This window comes from Chelon labrosus (genome assembly GCF_963514085.1).
Source record: "Chelon labrosus genome assembly, chromosome: 7".
NCBI lineage: Eukaryota > Metazoa > Chordata > Actinopteri > Mugiliformes > Mugilidae > Chelon > Chelon labrosus.
In genome coordinates this window covers 19691600-19717456 of record NC_140343.1, presented here as the reverse complement: position 1 = coordinate 19717456, position 25857 = coordinate 19691600, and the positions used below count along the sequence as shown (strand labels likewise).

The 25857-nt window shown below is 42.4% G+C and overlaps 1 protein-coding gene across 1 annotated transcript; it reads left to right on the top strand.

Moving 5' to 3' along the window:
* Window positions 1-308: 308 nt before the first annotated feature.
* On the top strand, window positions 309-17289 carry pdgfra (platelet-derived growth factor receptor, alpha polypeptide). The gene is made up of 29 exons (XM_084548685.1): window positions 309-458; window positions 2571-2646; window positions 2724-3014; window positions 3422-3682; window positions 4042-4181; window positions 5107-5269; window positions 5700-5892; window positions 6275-6390; window positions 6478-6771; window positions 6864-7130; window positions 7257-7387; window positions 7486-7654; window positions 7742-7931; window positions 8080-8195; window positions 8478-8604; window positions 8723-8919; window positions 9473-9567; window positions 10006-10138; window positions 10436-10540; window positions 11047-11157; window positions 11546-11699; window positions 12366-12526; window positions 12839-12954; window positions 13466-13588; window positions 13685-13796; window positions 13887-13986; window positions 14211-14316; window positions 15017-15252; window positions 15340-17289. The coding sequence occupies exons 2-29, from the start codon at window positions 2589-2591 to the stop codon at window positions 15485-15487; spliced, it is 4413 nt and encodes a 1470-aa protein (XP_084404811.1). The 5' UTR covers window positions 309-458; window positions 2571-2588; the 3' UTR covers window positions 15488-17289.
* The last annotated feature ends 8568 nt before the right edge of the window (window positions 17290-25857 follow it).

Genomic DNA, 25857 nt, shown 5'->3' with positions numbered 1-25857 from the left:
AAAAACACACCATACCGACTTTGAAGCTCCCAAAATTCTGTTACTCTACTCAAACCCCGCGAATGTGTCCTAATTTCATGCGAATATACGCGTCTGAATTTACCCCCAAAACGACTCTTACTTTGAAAAAGGGGTCCAGCGCTCGAAGGGAGGAGAGAGAAGAGGGGGGTGTCATTTCCTGAGAGTTATTTACTTTGAGCCAGATGATTACTTTTTTTCGGAGGAGGAGGGGGGTTGAGGGTGGACTGTAACATTGAATCAGTTACAGGTCGCTGTAGCTGGAGCGCAGTTGTGAGGGCGGTCGTGGATGCGGACAGAGGGTCGCGCATATGCTCTCACAGCGCAGGATCTCTGAGGATTATAACCGCTGGAAAGGACCCGTACTGCGCCTTTTGGAGCGACCAATTCACTGTGGATATACTTACACGAACGGAATATAAAGAGGGGATTAGTAAAAGGTAATTGAAAGGTCAATTTAAACTAGTTTTCTCAGTCTTTGAAAAAGAAGTTGTTCGTTTTTTTTTTTTTGTTTTTTTTTTCTCATTCGAATAAAGCGCTGGGCATCTAAGGTGGAATCATTTGGGTAGTTTAATTGCAGGCTTAATTAGTTTATCCAATTATTGGATTAGCTACCCTTTGGATTTTAGACTAGAGTTGTGGAAAAGTTAAGTTCCCTCACCAATTTCCCTTGCCTGTCCTCTAAGCTGTATGCAACGTCTGCATTAGGATGCATCATACATGTATTTTTTTTTAGATAAGATTGCGTCTCTCCCGTGCACCATATGGTCTCACCCCTGGACGCCAAGCGGGGGAGATGTGACCGACTCTGCTGGATAAAAGCGCTCGGCTTCGGCCTCACAGCTGGAGGTGTCACCTCGCAGACTTAAGGCACCATTGTGGGAAGCTGCTTGGCAGTTAATGAAGAACACATTGGAAATTATACATCGCATTGTTTTCTCGTCTCTCCGTGGAATGCGAGGAATTAAGATGGAAAGTCTGCACTGGGAGCACTGGAAAAAGGGGGCTCAGAACTGCAGCTGAGTCAAAAGGGGGGGAAAGGAAGACTGACCGTGCTTTGGAGCCACGGCGCATTCTTCATTAACCACCTACCCTGCTGTGTCACCGAGGAGCGGAATACTGCTTGTGGTCAAACTTTCTGCACAGGCTCTATAAAGAAAAACTTTTGTGTGCGCACTGATGCTTGCACGATTGTCTAGAGTCGCAATAATTTCAATGGAAATCAACCGTTCGACGCGGAGCCGAGGCACTGAAAGTTGAGACAAGCCATTATCAGCTGTTGCTCAGATGTATTCCGGCCCAGCAGAGGATGCATTTGGTATCTGGCACATTTGTCACGTCGCTTGGTGGGAGAGCGGTGGAAATAAAAGGAGAGCAGACAAGGCTTGCAAACAGTTTTGACTGCCACTCCGGACTCAGATAGATTTACGCGCAGTGGCTGGGGGATCCTCGCCAAGCCATAGAGCAAAAGAAAAAAGCAAGAATCCCTTATTGAGATTGTTCGAGATGAGGCGTGTGCACAAACACGTCAAAACGGATTAGACATTTTGTCAACCGATTCCCACGCGAATATGTACTTTTGTGCAGAGCGGGTGCGCTAATTATAGAGTTAAACAAACCCAGGTTATCCATGGATAATTAAGGCCGATTTTGGCTGAGCCAGAGCGGCCAGCCACAGGAAAACCGAGAGGGCCAGCAGTTTTATTGTTCGGGGACACTGAAGATACAGAATATTCATAATGGGCCCCGAAGACAGAAAAGAAGTCCCCATTTTAAAGATCCTGATTTGGATAAGAGATTTTATGAGCTGTGGCTTAAGAATGAAAATGTTTTCTTTAAGTGGGAGCCTCTCAAACTACGCGGGACCTAATGAAAACCTTGATCAAGCGACCAGGGGAAGGATCGCTCTCTCCTTGACAAAATAAACCACGATCTCCGATGAACTGTCAGGACTCTGGGACAAACCTCAGAACACCTTAATTACTCATCTAGTGGATGTTTATTTAAGAAATAAATTTTGAGACTAAAAGTAGAACTAAAACAAAAACACAATTGTCACAAAAAAACTATATATATTAAACGAAAACCTAAACTTTATAAGAGCGAGTATGAGTAAACTGAAGATGAGAAGATCGAGCAGGTTCGATGCCCTTAAAAGATGGACTGTGTCGCCCTCTACCGACACTTGGAGCAGTGTGCAGCGTCTGTCGTCTCCGTCCTGTCCAACACACTATAAATTCTAGTTACACTTTTATAATATCAACCCCGGTCTTTCTATAAATAATTCATATAACCCTGTAACAAGACTTCAGCTTAAGCACTAAAGCGATGTGGGAGTCTCATAAATGTTGCCTTTAAATTCTCTAGATCCATTTAATAGCAGGAGCATGCCGTGTAAAAGGCTGACAGGGCACTCAGAAATCAATAATCCATTGATTTATTGATTAAATAGTGACACTATCAAACAGGATAAAATGAAGAGACAATGGTATCTTATCGGCGGACAACTGTTTAACTTTCTTGTTTACTAAGTAACAGTTTTGTCTTTACAGGCTACAGCATCCATAGTCATGGATGGGCTGAGGAAGTGCGTCGTCTTTGGGGGGATCTTGTTGGCGCTGGTTTCAGGTAAGTTAAAGGTTCTGCAGGTAGCCCTTTAATATTGTCTGTTGTTTGTCACCTACTAAACCGCCCCCCTCCTCCAGTTACCTGTGGACTGCCGCCACCAACCATCGTGTCCAATCAGAGAGAGTTCGTCCTGCAGCCCGACTCCGTCTTTAACATCAGCTGCACCGGTAAAAGAAACGTGGTCTGGGAGGAGCCCCTGCCGAAAAACACATTCGTCATTCCAGGATACTACACCTCGACGCTGTTCATCTACAACGCCACAGTAGAAAACACCGGCTACTACATGTGCACGTATGAAACCCAGCAGGACGAGCCGGAAGGTGACCCGGAAGAAGACAATGAGGCGGGAATATACGTGTTCGTCCCAGGTGAGTAAATTTAGGATACAGGAAGAGGAGGAGCCATAATGTCACTTGGCAGAATAGGTGGAAATCCATTTTGCTACACCATTAGCTCGTTTAAAGATAGCTGACACTAGCTCTACGAGCAAAACCTCCAGTGTTTCTTTTTCACAGGTGTGTTAACGGTGGCTCAGTTCGTTAAACCATAACGAACCCTAAATAAAACACCGGTGCCTTCTCTGCTGTGACAAGTTAAAATGTCTGCCTTCAAAATAAAAGTATACCCAACAGAATAAACTTTGCTTTAGTATGTTGTGCTGTTTGTTCCAGCTAACTTACTTTAAACGAGAGTAAATGTAAACAAGCTGGACTGAGAATCAAGTATATAGTGGTCATTGAGAGATGTATAAAAGTTGCTTTCTTTGCACACCCAGATCCCAACGCTCTGTTTGTCCCTGAGACCCCTGATAACCTGGTCGTTACCATCGGGACCTTTGGAGTTTCCATCTCCTGCCTTGTGTCTCACCCTGACTCTCACGTTATACTGAGGAGCATCCCCAGCGGGGAGGAGATGCCTGCCTTCTACGACAACAAGATGGGCTTCTTTGGGAACCTCCCTCCGGGCCAGTATCAGTGTGAAACAACAGTGAATGACCGGACATTCACAAGTGACATTTATACTGTGAAAACTGAGGGTAAGTCATGACAGATCTAAAAGATCTCTCCTTATCCAATGAACAAGTCATTAAGAGCCAGGTTGTTGTGACACAAAAGTGACAGGATTAAAAAGAATAACTGCAATAACGGCTGGAAACTCCCTTCACAATAAGGAGGCTGCAGGGTGATATCACTCCCGAGAACCATGAGATTATGTCATATTTTTGGGGGGTTGGGGGTTGGGGGTGACTAACATGCCTGTTTTCACTCTGAGTGTGAGTGAGTAATGACGACCTAGTGAGCCACCACTCTGTGATAAATGAGGTCATGGTGATCGAGTTGTTGCTCTCTTGGGACCTGTGGGATGGCGGTGCTGATATGTGCTCTCCCTCTTTAGTCCCTGGGGTAGAGGTTGACTTTGACGTGGAAGTGAAAGCCAGCGAGGAGACAGTGAAAGCGGGGCAGCCTTTCAGCATCATCTGCATCGCTCCTTCTGGCTCGGGCTTCGAGCAGCAGTGGCTCCATCCTAAAAAACAGGCAAGATGCAAGATTTTTCCCTTCTGTGCTTTCTTTTTTTTTATATGTTAATTTAGTCTTCCTCTATGGCTTCATCCGCCTGTCCTGTCCGTCTATCCCTGTTTCCTTCAACCCCTTGTCATTTTTCCATGTCGTTTCCTACCCAGCTGCACTGAGCCTTAAATAAATGAATAGTGGTTTTGGACCGAAACCTTACCGTGGCAAGTGGAATATAGCTCAGAGGACGGCCTTTAGTGGTTACAAAATATGTGTTAGGAAAGCAAGGGCTGACTGTTGTGTCTTCATTGTGAGCACTCGGCAGTAAACCCCATCCAAGACTCTGAAGGAGAAGTTAAAGTTTAGGACAAATGGCTCGAGGGAAGGAGGTAGTTCAAAAGAAGGGGAAAAAAAGGATAGTAAATTCTTTGACCCTGGTGACCTTGAGACTGTAGGACAGATGCTGTCTGCACATGACAGCCAACTAAACGTTTAATGCTTTTGAAGTGTTCAATTACAGGCCTGGCCGTTGCGCGGGGATCTGAAAGCAATCTGAAAGCAATGTGCAAGCATGTGCAATTTATGTTTGTTTATATTTGTATTCAGATTCCTAATCTGTGCAACACATTGGCGGTTTTTCTGCATGGGATTCCTTTAAGCCCTTTTCCAGAGATGTTGAGAGTAGGAACGCTGGACTCCTGGTTTTGGTCTCAGTTGCAATTACAGGCCTTTAAAAGGCTCTGTGATCCTGATTTATCTCCTGTGGCCTAGCAAGTGTTTTTACCATTAGCCTGCAGCAGCACGGCCTACAGATTCTGCTGTTGACATTGTACCTGTAAAACGGAAAATAACCGAGAGTTACAATATTCAAATATCTTATTACCAAGATTTTTTGTTTGTTATTCCAGTGAGTAGATTCCTAATCTCATGCTGTTTCTTCTGATTATAGGCTGTGGATGCAGTTCAGATGAAACAGGCTGCTTCTGACCACGTCATCTACACGCTCGATATCCTTCAAGCCACCGCCCAGGACAGCGGCACCTATGAGTGCTCCATCACCCACACAATGAGTGGGGAGGTCAAAGTCAGCAGTGTGGCTGTTACCGTCTTTGGTAAGCTTCCAGAAAGATTTCCTGGATACCTATAATGAGTTTTCAGTAGAACTGTAATAATGAGAAGAATCACTCCAACAGCTGACCTGCAGTCACTTAGATTATATATATTTAATATTCTCATCATCATTCAGGTAGATCAGTCATGGTTCCACATATGTGCACAAGGTGCTTTTAGTGATGTGTTTAAGTCATTTTCTACTGTCCAACCCTACAGCTTCACCTCTGCTTTCAACATCAGCTACTGTTTTTTATGGGATGGCTTCAACAGATGTGTGTCGAGCCTTCATTTCACCTCAGCCCTCTCTGTCACTCTGCCTACATCCCAACCCCGCCACTGTCACTCAGTCTTTACTCACTGAATCTGTTTCTTCACCCATTTATATCCACAATCACCCAATTGTTCTTCTCCTATTCTCTTTTTTCTTAGAGGAGAGTTCTTTTGTGGCTCTGGACCACAGAGGGATTATGTCAACAGAGTTTGTCAGCATTTTAGAGGAAACAGAGTTCACCATCTTCATTGATGCGTACCCGGCCCCCAAAGTGATGTGGCAGAAAGACGGCAAAGCCATACCAGGGAACTACTACATCCTCACCAAAACCAGTCATCTTGAAGGGAATCGGTGAGAGTAAAGATTGTGATTCATTGTTAGCCTCAAAGTTCTTTCAGTTTGAGGTACAGCAGCACTAACTTTAAATGCGTTTATAAGATGTATGCATGTTTTCTTACCAAGATAAGAGGATTGATTCCACTGTCACATATATACCCTACACATGAAACTAGACCTGTGAGGAGTTTAGGTTAGCTGAGCACGAAGACTGGAAAAAAGCAAACAGCTAGCCTGACTCTGATCTGTGGTAGAACAGGTTTTTTTTTTCAAATTTAAGGCATATCCCTTTGTGGGCTTTAAAGAGGCTTAGAGCAAAAAGGTTCAGATTCAGACCTGTTGTTTCCCCCCAAGTTTGGCTGCTAACTGTTGCATAACGTGCACACTTGTCTTCCAGGTATGAAAGCATTCTGATATTACGGCAGCCTATGGAAAAAGACAATGGAAATTATACCATCACAGCCATAAGTGGCTCCCGCACTGCTCAGTTCTCCTTTATCCTCGAAGTGAAAGGTAATATAGATAGATAGACAGAGAAAGAGACAGACAGACAGAAATTTCTGATTTCCGATCAAACTCTGTTCGTCTCATTTTTTTCAGCCTCCTCTGGAGTGATGAACCCACCGTTCACAGCACCTATGCTGCTGCCAGAAAAAGACGAGATGGTGGTTCCTCTCCACACTCCTTTTACCTTGACATGTCGCGGAGAGGGTAAACTGGCATGGGAAACGCCGCTCGAAGTGCCTGAGCAAGCGCAGGAGGACAACAGCGGCCTGTTTGTCACCACTGCCGTTGTGGACAATGCCACAGCATTGCACACTGGCTACTATAGATGCTTTTACAACAGAAATACCACTGATGTCGAAGAAAGCAGCATCTACATCTATGTGCCAGGTATGGAGAACACAGCGACGCTGAGCTTGTGTGACTTTTGACTTTATGTGACTTTATTTTCAGGTCTGACAGACTCATTTTACTCATTACAGATCCAGATGTTCCCTTTGTGCCATCACCTGTGCCTTTTAGCAACCACGTCCTGTCTGACAGCGAGGAGATGGAGATCCAGTGTCGAGTGTCTGATCCGAGTGCTAACGTGACCCTTATTAACGTTGACACCTTTCAGCCTGTGCCCAGTGTTTATGACAGTAAGAGGGGCGCTTTGGGGGTGTTCACTGCTGGAACCTATGTCTGCAAGGCCCTCATAAACGGAGAGGAACACCAAAGCGGGGAATACATTGTCCATGGCTGGGCAGGTGTGTATGTTGCCCTTTGACATCCTTCAAAAAACAGCCTTCTACATTGCAGTTCTGATTTGTGCGTTTCCTGTTTTCTTTGGTGGAATTGTGCCCTGACACAGACATTTTAACCTTGTGTTTCAGGTGGTGCTGCGCTGCACGTTGAGCTGACAGCTAAAAGGACTGCTCTGCTGGTGGGAGAGACGATCACTGTCACCTGTGTGGCTGAGGGATCCGAGATTCTGGAAGACCACTGGAAATATCCCGGCCGACTGGTGAGGATACAACAAGATGATTCAGACGTAACTTAGTGTAAGCGCTGGTCAATAAGGGTTTGTAATTACAGTTCCCTGTGTTCCTCTTTGTTTAACAGGCTAATCGGGCTGTCAAAACGGTACATGAGAATAAGAGGGATCAGAAGATCTTCTACACACTCACAATCCCACACGCCTCAACCAAAGACAGCGGTATCTACTCTTGCTCCATCACGGACATAATGACTAATGAGAGCCAGACGAAACAACTGGCTGTTGAGGTTTTTGGTAAGAAAAATCTCTTCTTTATGTACATTACACTTATAGTGATGAGTTTTTGCTGAATACCGGTTGGCCTCTTTTCTTCACTAACAGCAAGTGAGTTTCTGTCAGTCCATCCGGAGTTCAAGGAATATGAATCTGCGGACCTGGATGAGGTCCGTGAGTTCAGGTCTCAGATCACCTCCTTCCCTAGTGCTCAAGTCACCTGGCTCAAAGACGGCAAACCACTCAGCGATGTGACAGCGGAGATCTCCATCAGCCTCCGGCAGATCAGTGAGACCAGGTGAGTCTCCCCCACTGACAGCACAGCTAATGACAACCTTAAAGTAACATTCCCACACATTAGCTGGGCCTCTAATTAGGGTGTAGCACAATTGTGAACTTCTTGAGTGTGGAGTTATTACAGCTTCTGGTGTTGTTGTGTTGTACAGCTACATGAGTGTTCTCACCCTGATCCGAGCCAAGGAGAAGGACAGCGGGAATTACACTATGCGAGTCGAGAATGGAAACCAAAGCCGTGACGTTAGCTTAATCCTGGAGGTCAAAGGTAAGAAAGAAGAATGCACCAAGCAATCCATTACCTTTATTTCCTTGGATATTGCTGTGGAAACTTCTTAGTGTCACTTAGTCTATCTTTTTCTCACGTTTGCATACACTACTACTGGTGGTTTTATTATGATTGTTGCTAGGCATCTGACCTGTTTTATTTCTGTTGTTGTTGTACAGCACCTTGTAACTTGTTTTGGAAAGGTGCTATATAAATAAAGTTATTATTATTATTATTATTATTATTACTATGCTTAACCCGGTCTGTCGGACTGTGTTACAGTGCCGGCAGTCATTGTGGATCTGATGGACATCCACCATGGCTCAGCCTCAGGCCAGTCTGTGGTGTGCCTTACTAGAGGACAGCCCACTCCTGTGGTGGAGTGGTTCATCTGCAAGAACATCAAACAGTAAGTTCAATAGTCCTTTTGCTCAGCGAACCAACAAAAATGCTTCTGGACTTGCCGCTCTACATACATGCACTCTCTACACACTTTGATTGATTGGGTTGTGTATCTCTTGTCCCAGTTGCGCCAATGATTCGTCTTCTTGGGTGCCCCTACCTGCCAACTCCACAGAGGTCACAATGGAGTCGCACTATGATGAAGACAGTAACCTGGAGAGCCAGGTTATGTTTGGTCATCTGGAAAGCACCCTGGCTGTGCGCTGCCTGGCCAGGAATGAAATGGCTGTCGTCAGCAGGGAGGTCAAACTTGTTTCTAATGGTAAGAACACACAATACATTTCTTCACATCCTGTGAAGTAACTTTCTTTCTTTTTCCCAGCTTTGAATTGACAGTTGATGTTGTTGTTTCCACCTTGTTTCCTTCCATTTCTGGCACTCAGGGTGCGACAGGCCTTACAAAGGTCTGTGTTCAGGGCTTGGTTAGTGCTGTCAGTGTTACATCAGCTGTCAGCTAATGGGTTTTGATGAGACAGCTGATAGTGGGCTATGAGGAAGGGACTATTGTGACAGCCAATTCAGGGAGGCCAGAGATCGTTAGGCCATTTGGTCCTTCCAGATGAGCTTTACGCCTCTGCCCTCTGCCCCTCTCCCTGGTCTCCTCCCCCATCCCCCACATCCACGCTATCTCCCCAGCATACCTTTTGGGCCTTGTAATCTGGACACCCTATGGATTAAATTGTCTCCTAAACCTGACAGGGGACTTCTCTTACGCAACACATGTGTCTTTCATTGCGAGCATTTCTGCACACGTTGCATCCATGTGATTAATGTGTTCTCCATCTAACATGGCCGCTGGCTCTCCCTCTGAACAGGCCCTCATCCCGAGCTGACTGTAGCTGCTGCTGTGCTGGTGCTCCTGGTCATTGTCATCATCTCACTCATTGTCTTGGTTGTTATATGGAAACAGGTATTGTTGTGATCATGTATTCACACTTCTCACCTGCTCGCTCATTAACTCACCCATTTTCTCCCTCTTCAGCGTTCATATTAACCATAAAAGTGTTAGGACATTTTTCAGGAGAAGACAAGGCATGAAAGATCAAATTTTCTAAATTTCATGATGTGTGACATTAGTCTTAACATGATATATGAGCAGCTTTGTAGTTCAGCATTTCTACTGAGCACTTTGTTTGGTTGACTGTTCTGCAGGGTTAAAAACTGTGCCATTGGTGTGCAAAATAAATGCAATATCATTATTAATGCTCCTAAAGAGGAAGACCAGGGACTAAATATTGTTTATACAAAAGATTTTTAGTGCAAATGAGGGACCCCATAGCTGATCTTAGCCTTGTCTTGACTTTACAAACGTAAATTAATCACGTTTCATGTGTTTTCTGTCTTTCAGAAACCACGGTATGAGATTCGCTGGAGGGTCATTGAGTCTGTTAGCCCAGACGGCCATGAATATATCTACGTGGATCCCATGCAGCTTCCCTATGACTCCAGATGGGAGTTCCCCCGTGACAGACTTGTGCTCGGTGAGCTGAATGTTATTTTCAATGTGCCAACACTCTAGTCTTGTGCCGGTGACTCTGCAGCCTCCCTGCAGGGCTGTTCCAGCCAGGATGTCTAACTCTGTCTTTGAAGCGAGGCTGTGATAAGATAATCTGTCTTGGGCAGTGAGGTTTTGCTGGCTGGAATTTGGATTGATCAAGGGGACATTCAGCTACTGAAAGAGTCACGGATGAGCAATCAGAAGGAAGCAGAAGTGCGTGAATTTGTTTGTGTGCCTGTCTTTCTACATAACTGACCTTATTCTCTCTTGCTTTCCCCAGGCCGCATCCTGGGCTCTGGAGCCTTTGGGAAAGTTGTGGAGGGCACTGCCTATGGGCTCAGCCGCTCCCAACCTGTCATGAACGTGGCAGTGAAAATGTTAAAATGTGAGTTAAACACATTACACGTGACACAGCATTTAACCCATGCTGCTACCACTCACTGATATTTAACCAGAGACACACACCAGTTATAAGATTAAAGGTGACACTTAAAAATCAGAGGAGTTCAAACTGTGAAGAGAAGCATATGAACACAATCAAAAGACGAAGCAGCAGATTTATATATTTCAGTGTAACTGTAAATTCTTTCTGTTTTCTTTAGTATCAAAGTGATCTTGTGGAAGGAATTGGTCTAGTGACAGCAGACGGTTTATTTGGCCAGTTCATCAAATTCCAACTTGATATATGTGCCGCTTGTGCTCATTGGGGTAACAATAGCAAACAGTACAATACGAAAGGATATGAAAGAAAGAGAATTTACTACAAGTGTTAAAGTGTTAAAACTATAGAATTCATATGAAGGTGGTGGATCTGGTTTAATACATGAGGGGTTGGCTTGTTGTGAATTGATTGAATGCAGCGATAGTCATGGCTGCTGTTCTTTCTTTCAGCCACAGCACGCTCCAGTGAGAAACAGGCACTGATGTCTGAACTGAAGATCATGACTCATCTCGGGCCCCACCTTAACATTGTGAACCTGTTGGGAGCGTGCACCAAGTCAGGTGAATATTCCACACACAAACTGGAGGTATTAAGACACACACACACACCTTCATGAGCAAACACACTGTGTAATAATACTTTAATATAACCATTGTTGCCTCTCCTGTGTAATTTAGTCAGCACTTCAGAGAAAGACACACTCAGTAAACGCCCACATTCACAAACACTCATACGGATTTGGCAGTTTTCAACGTTTACAACTCTTAACAGCCAAAAAAGATTGACAGCGTTGCCTTGGGTCTTGGTGGGTGTGGTATTTTAATGGGCTTTTTATGGGAAAGTGGAGGCTTGCCCTCTTGACTGTGCTTTTAGCCTTTACGAGCCTCTGATAAGATTAGCCTGCAGCCTGACGCCGATCCACGACTTTATCTGTGCTGTCGTTCCCAGGGCCTATCTACATTATCACTGAATACTGCTTCTACGGGGACCTGGTCAACTATCTGCACAAGAACAGGGAGAACTTCCTCAGCCTGAACCCAGAAAAAAATAAAAAAGAGCTGGATATCTTTGGAATCAACCCTGCAGATGAGAGCAGCAGGAGGTACAACATACATGATTTTAAGTATGACCACGTGTACCTGTATATTAAATTGTTTAATCAGTGCACTGAATTTCAAGGTAATGGTTAAAAACACAAACAAAAGAAAACACAGAAAACATAAATACTAAATATGTTTTTTACTATGATCCCAAATACCCATTTACAACAATTGTCTCACACATGCACATTCTCCCTCTTCCCCTAATCGGTAACTCTATCGCCGTGGTTTTCTCCGTGGTTGAGGAGATTGTCTGGCGTCTTCCCCTAATCAGATCGCAGTATAAAGCGGTCTCAGCTTTCAACGTAATATCATTACTATGGAGGTACCTGTTAATTGTGTCCATTCAAATGTTCATGGTGAAACAGCCCCCCCCCCCCCACTCTCCCTCTCTCTCTTTGAGGCTCATCTGTGTTGACGGATGACTCACAGTGACCACACCTCGAAATGACCATAACACAATTTAATCCTGGCTACCATGTTAGCCTCAACCACATCTTCCTCTAAGCTCAGCCGCAGAGTCAGAGGATTTAAGGGCACACATACCCACATGGAAATAGTTTCCATTTCCATAAGGAGATGTGTGCGATGTATTCTCACCATAGTTTACATATCACAAAAGTCTATTGACCTAACATCTCAAACTCTTCTCTTGTCATTGCTCACAGTTATGTGATCCTGTCCTTTGAGAGTAAAGGAGACTACATGGATATGAAGCAGGCTGACAACACTCAGTATGTGCCCATGCTGGAGATGAGCAATGCCTCCAAGTACTCTGACATCCAGAGGTCTAACTACGACCATCCACCCTCGCAGAAAGGCTCAAGCGGTATGTAGTGCAGCTCTTCCTCTTCTCCCTGTCGTCCTCCTCGCTCTCTCCTCAGGATTATTGGAGTGTACTTACTTGGCCTTGCTGCTGTGTTTGAGTCAGTGTTAGTTGAGGGGTACACCCTTGTCAGAATTTAGGACCGGTACAGCCCTGTAATTACATGGAGAGTATAATTGTAGCACAGGCATAATAATGCCAGGTTTCTCCCTGCCATTAGTAAAAGCCAGGTTTGAGCAGGCAGTACTATTTATATAATACACAATGAATATGTACTCATGGAGCGTCTCGTGGTGTCTGTGTTTTCCAAACCAGAATGTGAGATGGACAGCTTGCTGTCAGATGACATGAATGAAGGCCTCAGCACCACCGACCTGCTCAGCTTTACCTACCAGGTGGCCAAAGGCATGGAGTTTCTAGCTTCCAAAAATGTAAGTTTGAAATGAAAATCTCTTCTTTTCCCCCACAGATCTACAACCTCGCATTTTCCTTCTTCTCGCTGCTGTAATGGCAGGTTGCGGATATAGTGCTGTGTCCTAAATGGTGACAGCCATGCCGGCCAAGGGTTAGGGTGTGATAAGCAGTCCTGTGAAGGCTGCTGAGCCCACTCAGGAGAGAGGCCAGGGGCTGAATATAGTCGCAGCACAGCCAGGGCTAGAATTACCAGGCAGGGACACACTGCAGCCAGAAGCTTTTCATTCAGCTTCATAGTTATTATCCCTAAATATCCAGTGGTCACCGACATCCCTCCAACTGGCATGTTTACATAAAGACTATGCTTTATAATGGAATATGAAACAGCATTAAAAATGAACTCGGCTGAAATTAAATACTCACAGAAATAGATGTCAGTAGCTGCGGGTGCAAAATTTGTTGGTTTGAGAACAGATGGAAGTGAGAGTTGAAAACAACTGCATCATATGCTTGCTCGTTCTTTTGCAGTGTGTGCATCGAGACCTTGCAGCCAGGAATGTCCTCCTCTCTCAGGGCAAGATTGTCAAGATCTGTGACTTCGGACTGGCCAGAGACATAATGCATGATAACAACTATGTCTCCAAAGGGAGCGTAAGTCTGATAATACATCTCCTTATCCTTCAAGTTACAGGGCTGTAGGGCTTTTTTGAGCATTTGGTTGATCGTTTCTTCTCTGTCATCACACAGACTTTTCTGCCAGTGAAGTGGATGGCACCAGAGAGTATTTTTGACAACCTCTACACCACTCTCAGTGATGTTTGGTCGTACGGCATCCTCCTCTGGGAGATATTCTCCTTAGGTAAGCCTGTTCGAATTTCTATTAGACAAAGAGAAATCCCTGAGACCAGAGTTGGTGGATAGACTCACCAGGATATTTCTTTGTCTGAAGGTGGCACCCCGTACCCAGGGATGGTGGTGGACTCCAGTTTCTACAACAAGCTCAAGAGTGGATACAGGATGACAAAACCTGAGCACGCACCTCCTGACGTGTACGTGGTCACTCACATGATAGTTAAACGTTTGCTGTGTATTACATAAAGCTTCCCTCACATCATGTCAAAGAAGGAATGCAGTTAAACTTTTAACTCGGCACAGTTAAAACTTTCTGAGCAGTGGCTGACATCAGTCATGGCGAAATTACAAGTCGTGCAACAGGTCGCACTGTTTTCAGCAGTAATTTAATCTGTGTTTGCTTTTTTCTCTGCTTTTTCAGTTATGAGATGATGATGAAGTGCTGGAACAGTGAGCCTGAAAAGAGGCCTTCTTTCATGGGTCTGAGTGAAACTGTGGCTTCTTTGCTGCCCTCCAGCTACAAGAGGGTGAGTCTCCTTGTGATCGTCAGACTTTCTGAACACCTGTTTTTTTAATTTACCATCGCTCATTCTTGACCCCACAGTTGGACTTCTATACACTCTGTCCCCCTCTTTATTATGTTTTTAATTTTCAAGCACAAAAAAAAATTTGCCATGCAAAGTACAGATTGAAAGCAATTTAAATACACTCTAAATTTATTCATTTAAACCCCCTTCCACTTCCTCTGAGAGTGCATTTTGAGTGTTTCTGCAGGCTCTGTGTTTTCTGTAAAACTCAAACCTACGAGTGATTAGAGTGCAGCGCAGCAGCTGTGTGTCAGAGTGGCTGGCCTCAGTCGAGGTAATGACGCAGCCCCAGTTCTCGCCTCCACCACCCACCCTTAATTACCCCATTAAACTCCACACCACACATGGCACATCAAAACAGCTTTACCTCTGCCTTCCTCACAGTTTTAATGGTTGGTGGCAGAGGAGGAACCAGCTCTTGTTTTAGCACCTCGAGTTTGGATGTGATGTGTGATTTTCAGTTTGGATCACACCATCCAGCTGGCGACACAGCTAGTGATCACATACTCTCCCTCTCTACTGTGGCTCTGTAGTATTTTTACACCCTGTATTCAGTCGTCATTGCTTCTGTTCAGAAAGACAAATATTTTTCCTCTACCCGACAGAATCTAATTCCAATGTTTCCATCTTTCTTGTGCAGCATTATGAGAGGGTGAACCACGAGTTCCTGAAGAGCGACCACCCAGCTGTGACTCGAGTGTGTGTGGAAAATGACGAGGACTACATCGGCATCACCTACAAGAACCAGGGCAAGCTGAAGGACAGAGAAAGCGGCTTTGACGAGCAGCGGCTAAGCTCTGACAGCGGTTACATCATTCCTCTACCCGACCTGGACCCTATATCTGATGAAGAATATGGAAAGAGGAACAGACACAGGTAAATGGACCAGCCATTTATGTCTACTACATTACACTGTATTGAACCTCAGATGGTATTAACTTGTGTCTTTCCTGACCCGTGCAGCTCTCAAACTTCTGATGAGAGTGCCATCGAGACAGGCTCCAGCAGCTCCACCTATGCTAAGCGTGAGGGTGAAACTCTGGAGGACATCACGCTGCTGGACGAGATGTGTCTGGACTGTAGTGACCTAGTGGAGGACAGCTTTCTGTGACAACTGCCCAGCCTGTAGAGCAGGAGCTGCAAGGAAAAGGGGTGTAAGGACACGGGGTACTAGAGAAAGAACTGTAAATCAACCAAAGACTTCACTGTCAACCCTCTAGCCCCGCCATTCTTCCTCTGAGTCGCCCTTTCAGAGGACAGAACTTGAACCACTTCCCTGTCTCAATGAGGTGTGTTGACGTACGGTACGCCCCGTCACTTCTCCCTGGACAATGCCCCATGTTGGGTTGGAGGAGTGAGTGAAAGAAAGAAAGGAAGAAAGAAAGGACTCAAAGAACCACAGCGCCTGTGTGTTGGACCCGTCTAGATATAACAGTTAAAAAAAACAAATTTCAGAGCTTTACTCTACCGGGCATTTTTATCACAGCAATATAAGCAAGAAGGGACGAATCAACTCTAAATGAAATAAAACTCATATGACGTGTATTTAACCACTACAGATGCACTATTTAAACTAGGTAATTACGATATTAGCAACCACATTGGCAGGTACACTCACTCCATACTCACCTGCTGCAAGAGAAGCACCTGATGCTGGTACAATCAGTAGCAATACTTGGATTTAAAAGCACAAAAACATTTTGACTATGTGCATTTTTTTTTTGTATATGACCCTATGTCTACAATAGTTAAGTACATGTAGTAATTCAAATTTATTTTTTTACTTTACTGTTACGTTAACCTGTATTATTTGTGAATACCGAGTAGATATTGACAAAAGCTGTTTGAATGGTTGTGAGAAATGAGCTTCTGAGTCGCATTGGATCTTTGCATTGTCTCACTTTTTTACCCAGAAGCATAGATTTCACCCCCGATTAAGACCTCAGCCATGTTTGTCACGTGGGCTTTCATCAAAAAAAAAAAGAAATGTGATTGTAATGTAAATAGCTCCAGAGTTGTTTTATTAGAGAGAATTATTTGGCTCAAGTATTAAGCTCATATTAAGCTTCTGCACCCTCCTCTGCCCTACTGAGGCCAGTTATTTTACAAAACAAACAAAAACAAAATGCAAGAAAACATAGTAGTGGACAAGATTTGATAGTATTTGTGAATTAGAACATTTACATTATCACAGGTTTTGTAACGTATAATATTAATCACCTAAAAATATGGGGACTTCAAAATAAAAGGCATGAAATAGAAGTTTATCATGTCTGAACAAATGGCAGTGTGGTAAAAAAAAAAAAAAAAAAGAAATGTTCTTTACTAGCAGATTGTACACTCATATGTTATCTATTGTCCTGAAGTCTATTAGCAGGTTCTAGTTATACTAAGACACTAGATGAACTAGAGATTATTCATGTTGATCTGATGTCATACATCAGTTATCTGTAGGCTCTTTGTAACCCTCTGTATCTTCCTGCTGCTGTACCAGCTGTGCCACTGCCTCTGCCTCTTCCCGTTGACTGTGATATAAACTACAATCAGTTGTTGCACTTTCCTTGTTTTTCCCTTTTTTGTGTCGGATGTTGCAGACAAATAAGCCAGTCTGAAGTTTTTTTTAAAAAAAAGGAAAAAAATAGTTGTGCTTTGTCCTTGGATGTTTAAAGCAGCGTGGATGTGAATGTTTGTGCCGCAGATGAGTGACGTGTTGTTGACGGTACCCTATCTGTAATTGTAGGTAAACACACCCAATATGATGATTTAATACCATGTTCCATTATTTTACATCATGTACATTCAGAAGATTTATATTGCAATAAATGATTTATAATGTACAAATGTCTTATTGCTCTCTGTGGTTTTAAAGTGCGACACTCCAAAACCGAAATGGTTTGTGAGATGACTGTCTATACGGAGAAGGTGCAAATCAGCTAATTAAACTTTGTAAGATTCATTTCTGTCCACAAAGATATTAGATATGGGGCAGCAGAGTACACTGATTAATGGTACACATATACGATGCGTGACAGTCTAATATATTGGTGTAAGACAAATATAAATCACAGAAGAGTAGAAACATAAATGCCCTCTCTCTATACAGTTATACACACAAACACTGACATGCACAAATGACCAGTAGAGGAACACATGCACAGGTCCTGTACTTGAGTAAAAATTGTACTATGTCGATAATGCAGTAAAGCTACAAATATATCATCAAGTAAATGCAGATGGAAAGGACATTTTAGGCATGGAATGACATTGGCTCTAAACACTAATACATTATAATGGTACACATTATGTGGCAGTATTAGATTTATTAGTACTGATGTATAAACAGGATGTAGCCAGTATTTTTCCAACACAAGGGTCCTGTCTGCTCCAAAGTATGGCAGTATTCATCTGAGCCTGAGATCTGCGTCTAATTTTGTATTTTGTTACCTCAAATAGTTAAGAATAAATGTTTAAATAGGACTATAAGAATCTGTATACATTACCTTTGTAAACCTATGTATTGACAGTTTATTTATACGTAAAAAACAAAAACAAACACACACAGAAAAATACTGTATTTCAGCAAATGCATTTAGCTTCCATTGCTGCAAAGGACCAGCATTTTATGTGCAAAATCATTGGCAAAAATAAGCAGCACTTACGAGACAATGAAATTCAGCAGTGCAGTAAAATATCGCACAAACATCACTGTATTTTGAACATGTGCAGTGCGCGGAGCAAGCTGTTCTAACATTACAAATGCAATCTGACAGACTGTCACTGGGGGGCAATCAACTCGCCGTGGCGCTGCCAAATAGTTTGCCAACAAAAAATAAATTAAAATAAAGCACTGCTTAAACCTGTAATGTCTTTCACAGATTTGTGATTTTCTGGTTGAATGCTGAAACGATGTTTAACCGTCTGAAAATCTGCCAGAAACGAGTAAAAGACTGTGCTTGCTGACAGAGTAAGCTGTCGTTGTCTTACAAGTCCACTAGAGGGAGGTAGTGTCTAGGTAATGCTCAGGGCCTTTGGTGAAAGTGGGAGAAGTAGGAGATCAACAGATGCAGAGCTGTAGAGGATTGTCTGAGCCTGCAGGTGGACCTCCACAATGTCCTCCTCAGCTTTACCTCGAGTTCCTTGAAAGGGAGGTGGAGTGAGGGAGATGCAGATACACCTGCAGCTCATTTGAAATCAATTTCCAAACCAGATGGTTTTAATGCTATTTGATGGCGTGTTGAATAACTGGAGCTTTAACTAGATTAATAAAGCAATATATTACATCATGTTAAGTTTTAGTCCTTTTTTTGTTTGTTTATTTACTGTAACGTCAATAACAGTCTTAATATAACAGACAGCCTGAAACCGCCCAAAGCTAGAACTAAGGTGGTGGTGATGGTAGCAAGGAAAACTCTCTTTTAACAGGAGGAAGCCTTGAGCTGCTTGAACCCGGCCTGATAGTTACACAGAAAAAAAGGGAGAGGTGGGACAGAAGAGAGGGGAGGAGAAGAAGCTAGCAGGAGGAACGAGATAAATGCATGGAAACATGATACATCTGCATAGAACACAAGATATGGGGACGCACGTTACACGAGAGACTGATAATGACAACAAAAACGGATAGCAATCGAAGTGTGCTCATAAAGTTACTTTTACAGCCTATAAAGAAACTCGATTCATCCCTATAAATTATAGGAATAAATCAAGAACATGGGGTATAAAATTGTCAGGGACACTAACTATAAGTGAGTGAGTAAGTCAGTAAGTAAATATATCCTGTCCTCGTCACGGGCGGCAAATATTTGTTGACATTAATGATTTATTAATTTATTATCTGTAACTGCTAATCCTCTAGAGGCTTCACAGGGGGGTTGGAGCCTATCCCACCTATCACTGGGCGAGGGGCAGGATAGGTTGCAAGTTTATCACAGGACCAACACAGAAAGGCAAACAACCATTCACACTCACATCCACACCTACGGCCACTTTAAAATCATCATCAGCTCCAACAAGCATGTCTTTCGGCTGCGGGAGGAGGCCAGAGCACCTGCAGATGACCCACGGACGCACAGAGAGAACATGCAACGTCTCACAGAAAGGCCCCAGACAACCCCTGGTTCCACTGCACCACTGTGCCACCCGCACCTGTAGTGTTATTTTATACCTTTATCCACATCTGCACAATTATACAGCCTTGACAACAGCCTTTTCCTTATTTATTTATTTATTTATTTATTTATTTACTTATTTTTACTGATGCAGTCTTGTTTTTCTGGTTCTGCTTTGTTTCTTGTGTTTGCTCGAACAGTTAAACCCTCAAGGCAGACTGGTGCACAACAGGGTCAATAACTGCTCCAAACCACAGCTGCAGCTCGGGGGGGAGGGGGGGGTGGGTTGCAAAAGAGCCTCCACTGGATGGATGAGCAGAGATACTTCGCAGAGCGGTGCGATGTGCTAATCACAAACACATCCATTTGTTTAAAATCAACGTTTAGTGATTTGACTGCAGACTCAATGGACTGCTCTTACAGGGAACAAGATTTTATTTTTTAATGTTTTTATGACAAGCATTTGTGCCTGGCCCTAAAAATGGAGAGGAGCTTCAAATATGGCATTCAGAGAAGTAACTGAGACTGTCAATATCGGATGTGATCTACACACGCTCTGAGGAGGGGCTAACAAATCATATATTTTCACTATAGCCGACATTACTTCTAAAAATGTCATGGGAGAATATTCTTCAAGCTTTATTTCTATTTGTAAAAACACAACTGTGCCCAGAACGGCTACATACAGTGGGAGGCTTTGTTCCAGTGAAACATGAAGTCCCTGTGGCGTGCAAAGCAGTGGAAAGATACCCCCCACCACATAATGATAACAAATGTACCATTCACTGGACTTTGTCTAATTTGAGACATGCATGCAAACTGTTGTGGTTTACATACACCAATAAAATGATGAAGGGGTTTTTCAGCATGGCACCATTCATGCAAATGTATCCCAGAAACATGTATCTGGCCAGAATCTATTTCCGTGTTTTGCGTTCGCGAACTCAAAGGCCAGTTTCAAACTTATCTGGTTCTTCAGAAAAACACGGACGTAGACATTTTGAAAAACAAATGTCTGAATTTTCATTTGATAATGACGAGGCTATGCTAAACAGCTCTGTCAAGTATGGGCATTGAGCTAATGTCAACATGCTAACATGCTTCTAAAGATGTTTGCTTCTTTTACACCAGCTTCTGTAATTCATTCAGCATTTCTTGTTATCGGCCTGTCTGAAAACATATATATATGTTTTTCAGTTCAACACAGAAAGAGTTCCCATGAATTTAACTTGCATAGGACTGTGGTTCCGTGTGATTCATCATGAATTGCTCCGAGGAATTCCTTCTAAAGTCTTTTTTAGTCTTCAAAAAAACTTGATTAGTTTTTCATTTTAATATCTTCTGTCTAAAAACTGCCCTGGATCCTGCTGGCTGTCAACATTTGCCTTTTATAATTCAGAACTTTAGCACAGCTCGAGGGAAATGGTATTTAAAAAACTGCTAATAATAGAAATATTTAGCAAAATTGTTACCCGTCATGTGTTATTTTTTATGTTTTTGTCTTTAGTTACTTGTTTTGATGTCACTGGGATTTTCCGTTAGTTTAACAAGCTAACATTTTAGAGCTCTGCCTCACATCGTGTATTTCCGTTTGTCAAACCTCCTAATATTCGCTAATCTGCAGCAACATTAAAGTACAACTAAAGCAGATGGGAAAGTCTTTTGTTTTTCAGATATTTGGTCATAAACCACGGCATTGACCAGTCTGACATTTTAAATCACAAGTTACTCTAAAACTCAAAGCTTAGATGCATGTAGAAAATTTCCTTTCAAGCCATTTATTGAGAAATTTCCATAAAACCATAAACCTCGTGATGAAGCCAAAAAAAAAAAAAAAAAAAAAAAGATCAGGAAAGACACTGGTATTTCTCTGCAAACCACAAATCTCTGTAGTTCTTTTAGCTGTTTCAATCTAGACCAAAGTGGTGGGCCAATAAACTTCAAAATGCTGATTTTAGTCATTAAATTCATTCCCTTAAAACCATTCAAGTCTCACCAGTCAAGTCTTTGCTGTAAAATGTAATGATTTAACCGATACCAATACCCGTCTACCAGTAACTACAACTTGCATAACCTTAACCCAGACTTAGGCTAAAACTAAAAGTAAAGCATATCTTCATGTAAACAGTTTTGTATTTGATATACAGCACTAAAATGTCTGGAGGATTTAGACTGGACAATGTTGTTGTTTTTTTGACTGCTAAATTTGTTCTTTTATATTTATTAAAGTCACTGGGATTTTCAATTACTTTAGCAAGCTAGATTATCTCAAATCATACTGTATATTCCCATTAGTCTAAACCAGCTAATACCTAATCTGCAGCAAAATCTAAGTACAGTTAAAGATGAAGGGAATTTTAGAGATAAATACAGATAAATTTCAACCATTGCAAGCAGTTTTTGCATTATTTCAGTGGACATTGTATTATTTTAATTGCATTACCTGGACAATAATTACTGCTAGCCTGATAATAATAATACCATAACAAAGTTTAAACCAGGTCTTTGTTGTAAAATGTTACACACCAAAACAAATAACTCAGTTTCTGACCTTTGCCTGTCCACCTGCAGGTCTTATTTAGATGTGCAAACAGTCCCCTGAGCAAATCTAATCTTGAATTCAACCTACACTTAAAGCCATTCACCTTAAATTTGAATGATTTGAATTATCTGAACTTGTTTTTTCTTCCCCATAATGTGACTGTGTAAGCGTTAACACAAATGCACATAGATATACTGTCAGTTGATGTTAAACAAATCCTTCTGGAAACCTAACCTAACAATTGTGATAACGTGAAACGATAAGCATCTTGCTGAAGGGAGGGGAAGGAAGGATGAGGCCGACGTTGTTGACTCTGTCAACACTTGTGTGTGTATATATTAAGTGATTTTACCTTTACCATACCTGACTTCACACTATTTGCCTCATTTCTCGGGCTAATTTAAGGAGCCACTCAGAACAGTTAGTGCCCTGCAGCGCTGCAGGTTTCTGTCAAAATGTGTCAAAGAGGGTAAACACAAACGTACCTTCAGCGCAAGCACAAGCAGTGGGTGAGTTGGTGCGCAGCAATATGCAACAAATCATAAGACTCTGAGGGTACTCGCTGACCCTACATTTCCTCAAGAACAATTCACTTCTTTGAGTCGCTGAAGAAGGGCTGAAGAAGGGCTGAATAGCACGTATGTTGTAAACAAGGCACGAGCCAATAACATGTGGTGCATCGACCAAATGCCTTGAGAACCAAACAGGCACTGGATATGATTTAGAATGACAAATAAAGATCTCTTTTAACAATAGGGAAAGACTCAGTGATACCTTACCAGCTCATAAGTCATCAAAGAGATTGAGGGAAATTTAATTGTATAATGTTTTACTTTGCGAGAGTGAGAGGGAATCTGATTTTGATATATTTGGCTGCGCGAGTGAGTGTGGGACAATTAGATTAGCAATCTCTTTGGTTTGTTTGATATGTAACATCAGTCTCCTTTTTGAAACTTGACGCCTTGTTGCCGTCAGTGCGGCCTCCATCCTCCGCTCCTCAGGGAAACCAGGTCTAGGAGCAGCTGAAGGTTTGGACAGATCTGCTGTAAAACAGATTTGTCTCTTGACTGCCTTGCGTCCTCGCAGCTGGTGTCTAATTTCAAGCTTTTTCTCTGAGGGGCTGGCCCCTGCATGTGGTCCCCAGGTTTTTTGTTCTACAGGGGAGCATCATACCCAGATTAAAACACCATCACTGTAAGAGATACTGTCATAGCTTTGTCACACTAGGACTGGAAGATTAACATCAGTCATATTACAGAAACAATACTTCAAGCCTAACCTCCCAAGAGGCTCACACAAATACACAACACATATACGGTGAAGAGACCAAAAGCACATTATTCTAATTTATAGCTGCCATCACATAGGCCCTGTTGTTGGGATCTTGCTACAAGCCAGGAAAACACACTAACTCATGACTGTGAAGAGAATTTGCTTTCAGGAATCATATGAGACCGCTCCAGGCTGAAACAGTACAGGACTCCAAACAGCACTTTCAAAATTTCCTTTTATATTTATTCTTTTAAATTACCAAGCCAACTTTTGCTGGGACATGTCTTGCTCCTTATCTGCTTTGTAAGTGCAAGACATTTAATTCAAATAAATCCCTTTTTTTCCCCTTCAGTAATTATCCATTGAACAGCATCTCTTATCTTGAGTTCAAGAAAGGTCAAAATAATAAACCCAATTTGTTCTCATACAGATTTGTATTTTTACTTTAAATTAAAGGGTTCTCACATAATGAATTGTTTTTCTTAGTTGTTTCAAGGTTTTTCAGGTTGTATGTCTCAATACAGACCCTCTCTCTGTCTCCGATTAGTCCCGTGTCTATTGAAGGGTAAAGTTCACCAAGCAGTGACGCCAGACTATAATTTATTGTTTGTCTGTTGTCTGAAAATATGTTTGTTTTTGTTCGTTTCATGAAATTACGCAGGATGAGTCACGGTTGGACTTGTTTTTCATGTTATTTTCCACAGCTGAAATTGAATAAGTGTTGACTCAAGAGGGTTTCTTGGATTAACTGAACCACAGAGAGCTTAGAAACTGCACAAATAAATTTAGCCAATGCTAATATGGCTCAGTCCGCTGCAACTGCTGTATTGATGACCGTAGATTTCAAAATAACGTTCATCTTCCCTATGACAGGAGTTAACTTGTGGTGTAGCACTTAGACTTAGACTTAGATAAACTTTATTCATCCACAAGGGAAATTGCTTGGTCACAGTAGCAGTAACACTCCTAAGAACCACAGATAAAAGAAAGATAAAATAAAATAAAATAAAAATAAGTAAATTAAATCTATTAAAATAAAATAAAATAGTATAAGCAAAATATACAAATTAGCATATTAGCATATGGACAAATGTACAAGATATAGTTTCAGGCAAGCGCCACTTGGTCTTTGACTGTAAGGGTGACTACTGAGGACACAAGACGCACAACTCTTCAGTTCCACAGCTTCCATTTTAACTACATTGCTTGCATACTAGTTCAACATTGGTGTAGCCAGGCTGCCTCACATTACAGCATTTGCTGACAGATCGTTCTGAATGAGTCTGCTCCATTGGTATAAAACATGAAAAGGTTTTCATCCGAAACACTTCTTCACAGAAAAATAATCTCCCAGCGGTTGCTGTGGCCAACTCTTGGCCTTGTCTGCCCCTAAGCCACATATGCTGAAAAAGCAGACTGGAGATGACTGTTGCTTCCCAACTTCTAAAAAGCAACGAGGCCCATGGCGTCTGCACCACCCGCAACCCCTCCCCCTCCTCTCTAAACACACACAGGCATCTTGTAAATTCTGGACACAGTGATGATTGTTTTCAGTTGATTTCATTTTTTTATTTGATTTTTTTTTCTCTCTTAACCCCCTCCCCATCTCTATTTTATAGCATTGGGTCTGGAACACTGTGCCTCTTGTTGCTTCCTGGGCCATTGACCTGGATACAACAATGGTTTCCCAAAGCAATTGAGCGTGGGGCTTGTTTTTATCTTGGGAGACCTTGCTTTGCATACACCCTTTTTGTATCTTACAGTATCTTATGTGAATGTCTGTGGGCATTAATGTGCATTTGCATGCTACCAAGTCAATCTAGTAGTCATGTGCTTATTGACTTAGTCCCTTGGCCTGGGGATGACACCCTTCCATTCATGTGATCTGTGACAGTGGGTAGTCTTCAGAAGCCTCAGGCTTAAGTTGGGTAGACATGCTCTTTTCATATGGGAGACGGAAATAAAACCTCTGAAGTCACCAGAGTGCATTTGTTTTCCAAACTCATGCAAACAGTGACCATGAGACATACTAACTACACACTTTGGCCATTCATCCTGTGACTGTGAATGGATCTCAGGGAAGGTGGTTTTATTCCTGCAGTCACCTGACAGAGCCTTATGGGCAGCTTCTGTGATTCGGCACAAACAATACGATTATGACTCTCTTGTCACATAAAGTAGCTTTTACAGACACAAAATAATGCCATGGAAAACTTTCCTCTCAACTTCAGGTGGCAGGAGAATGACACCAATTGCATTTGATCCCAGTCCTTCAGTATTTTAAGTTTAGGTTAAAAAGAAAAAAGAAGGTCTTGCTGTCTGAGTTAAGCTAAATATTTCCACATTTATTTCAGACATATTGCTGGCATAGGCTACTCCTCTCTCTGTTCCCAAGACAGAGAATACTTTAGACGTTAAATACGGTGTCCCTGAGAGATCAATACAAGACAACACATGTGAATAGGCACACAAAGACAACATCATTTTACAACACGCTGAGTAATAAATTCCATGTGTTCTTTATTGGGTTGTATCATATCACTTCCGTTATTGTTTTTTTAA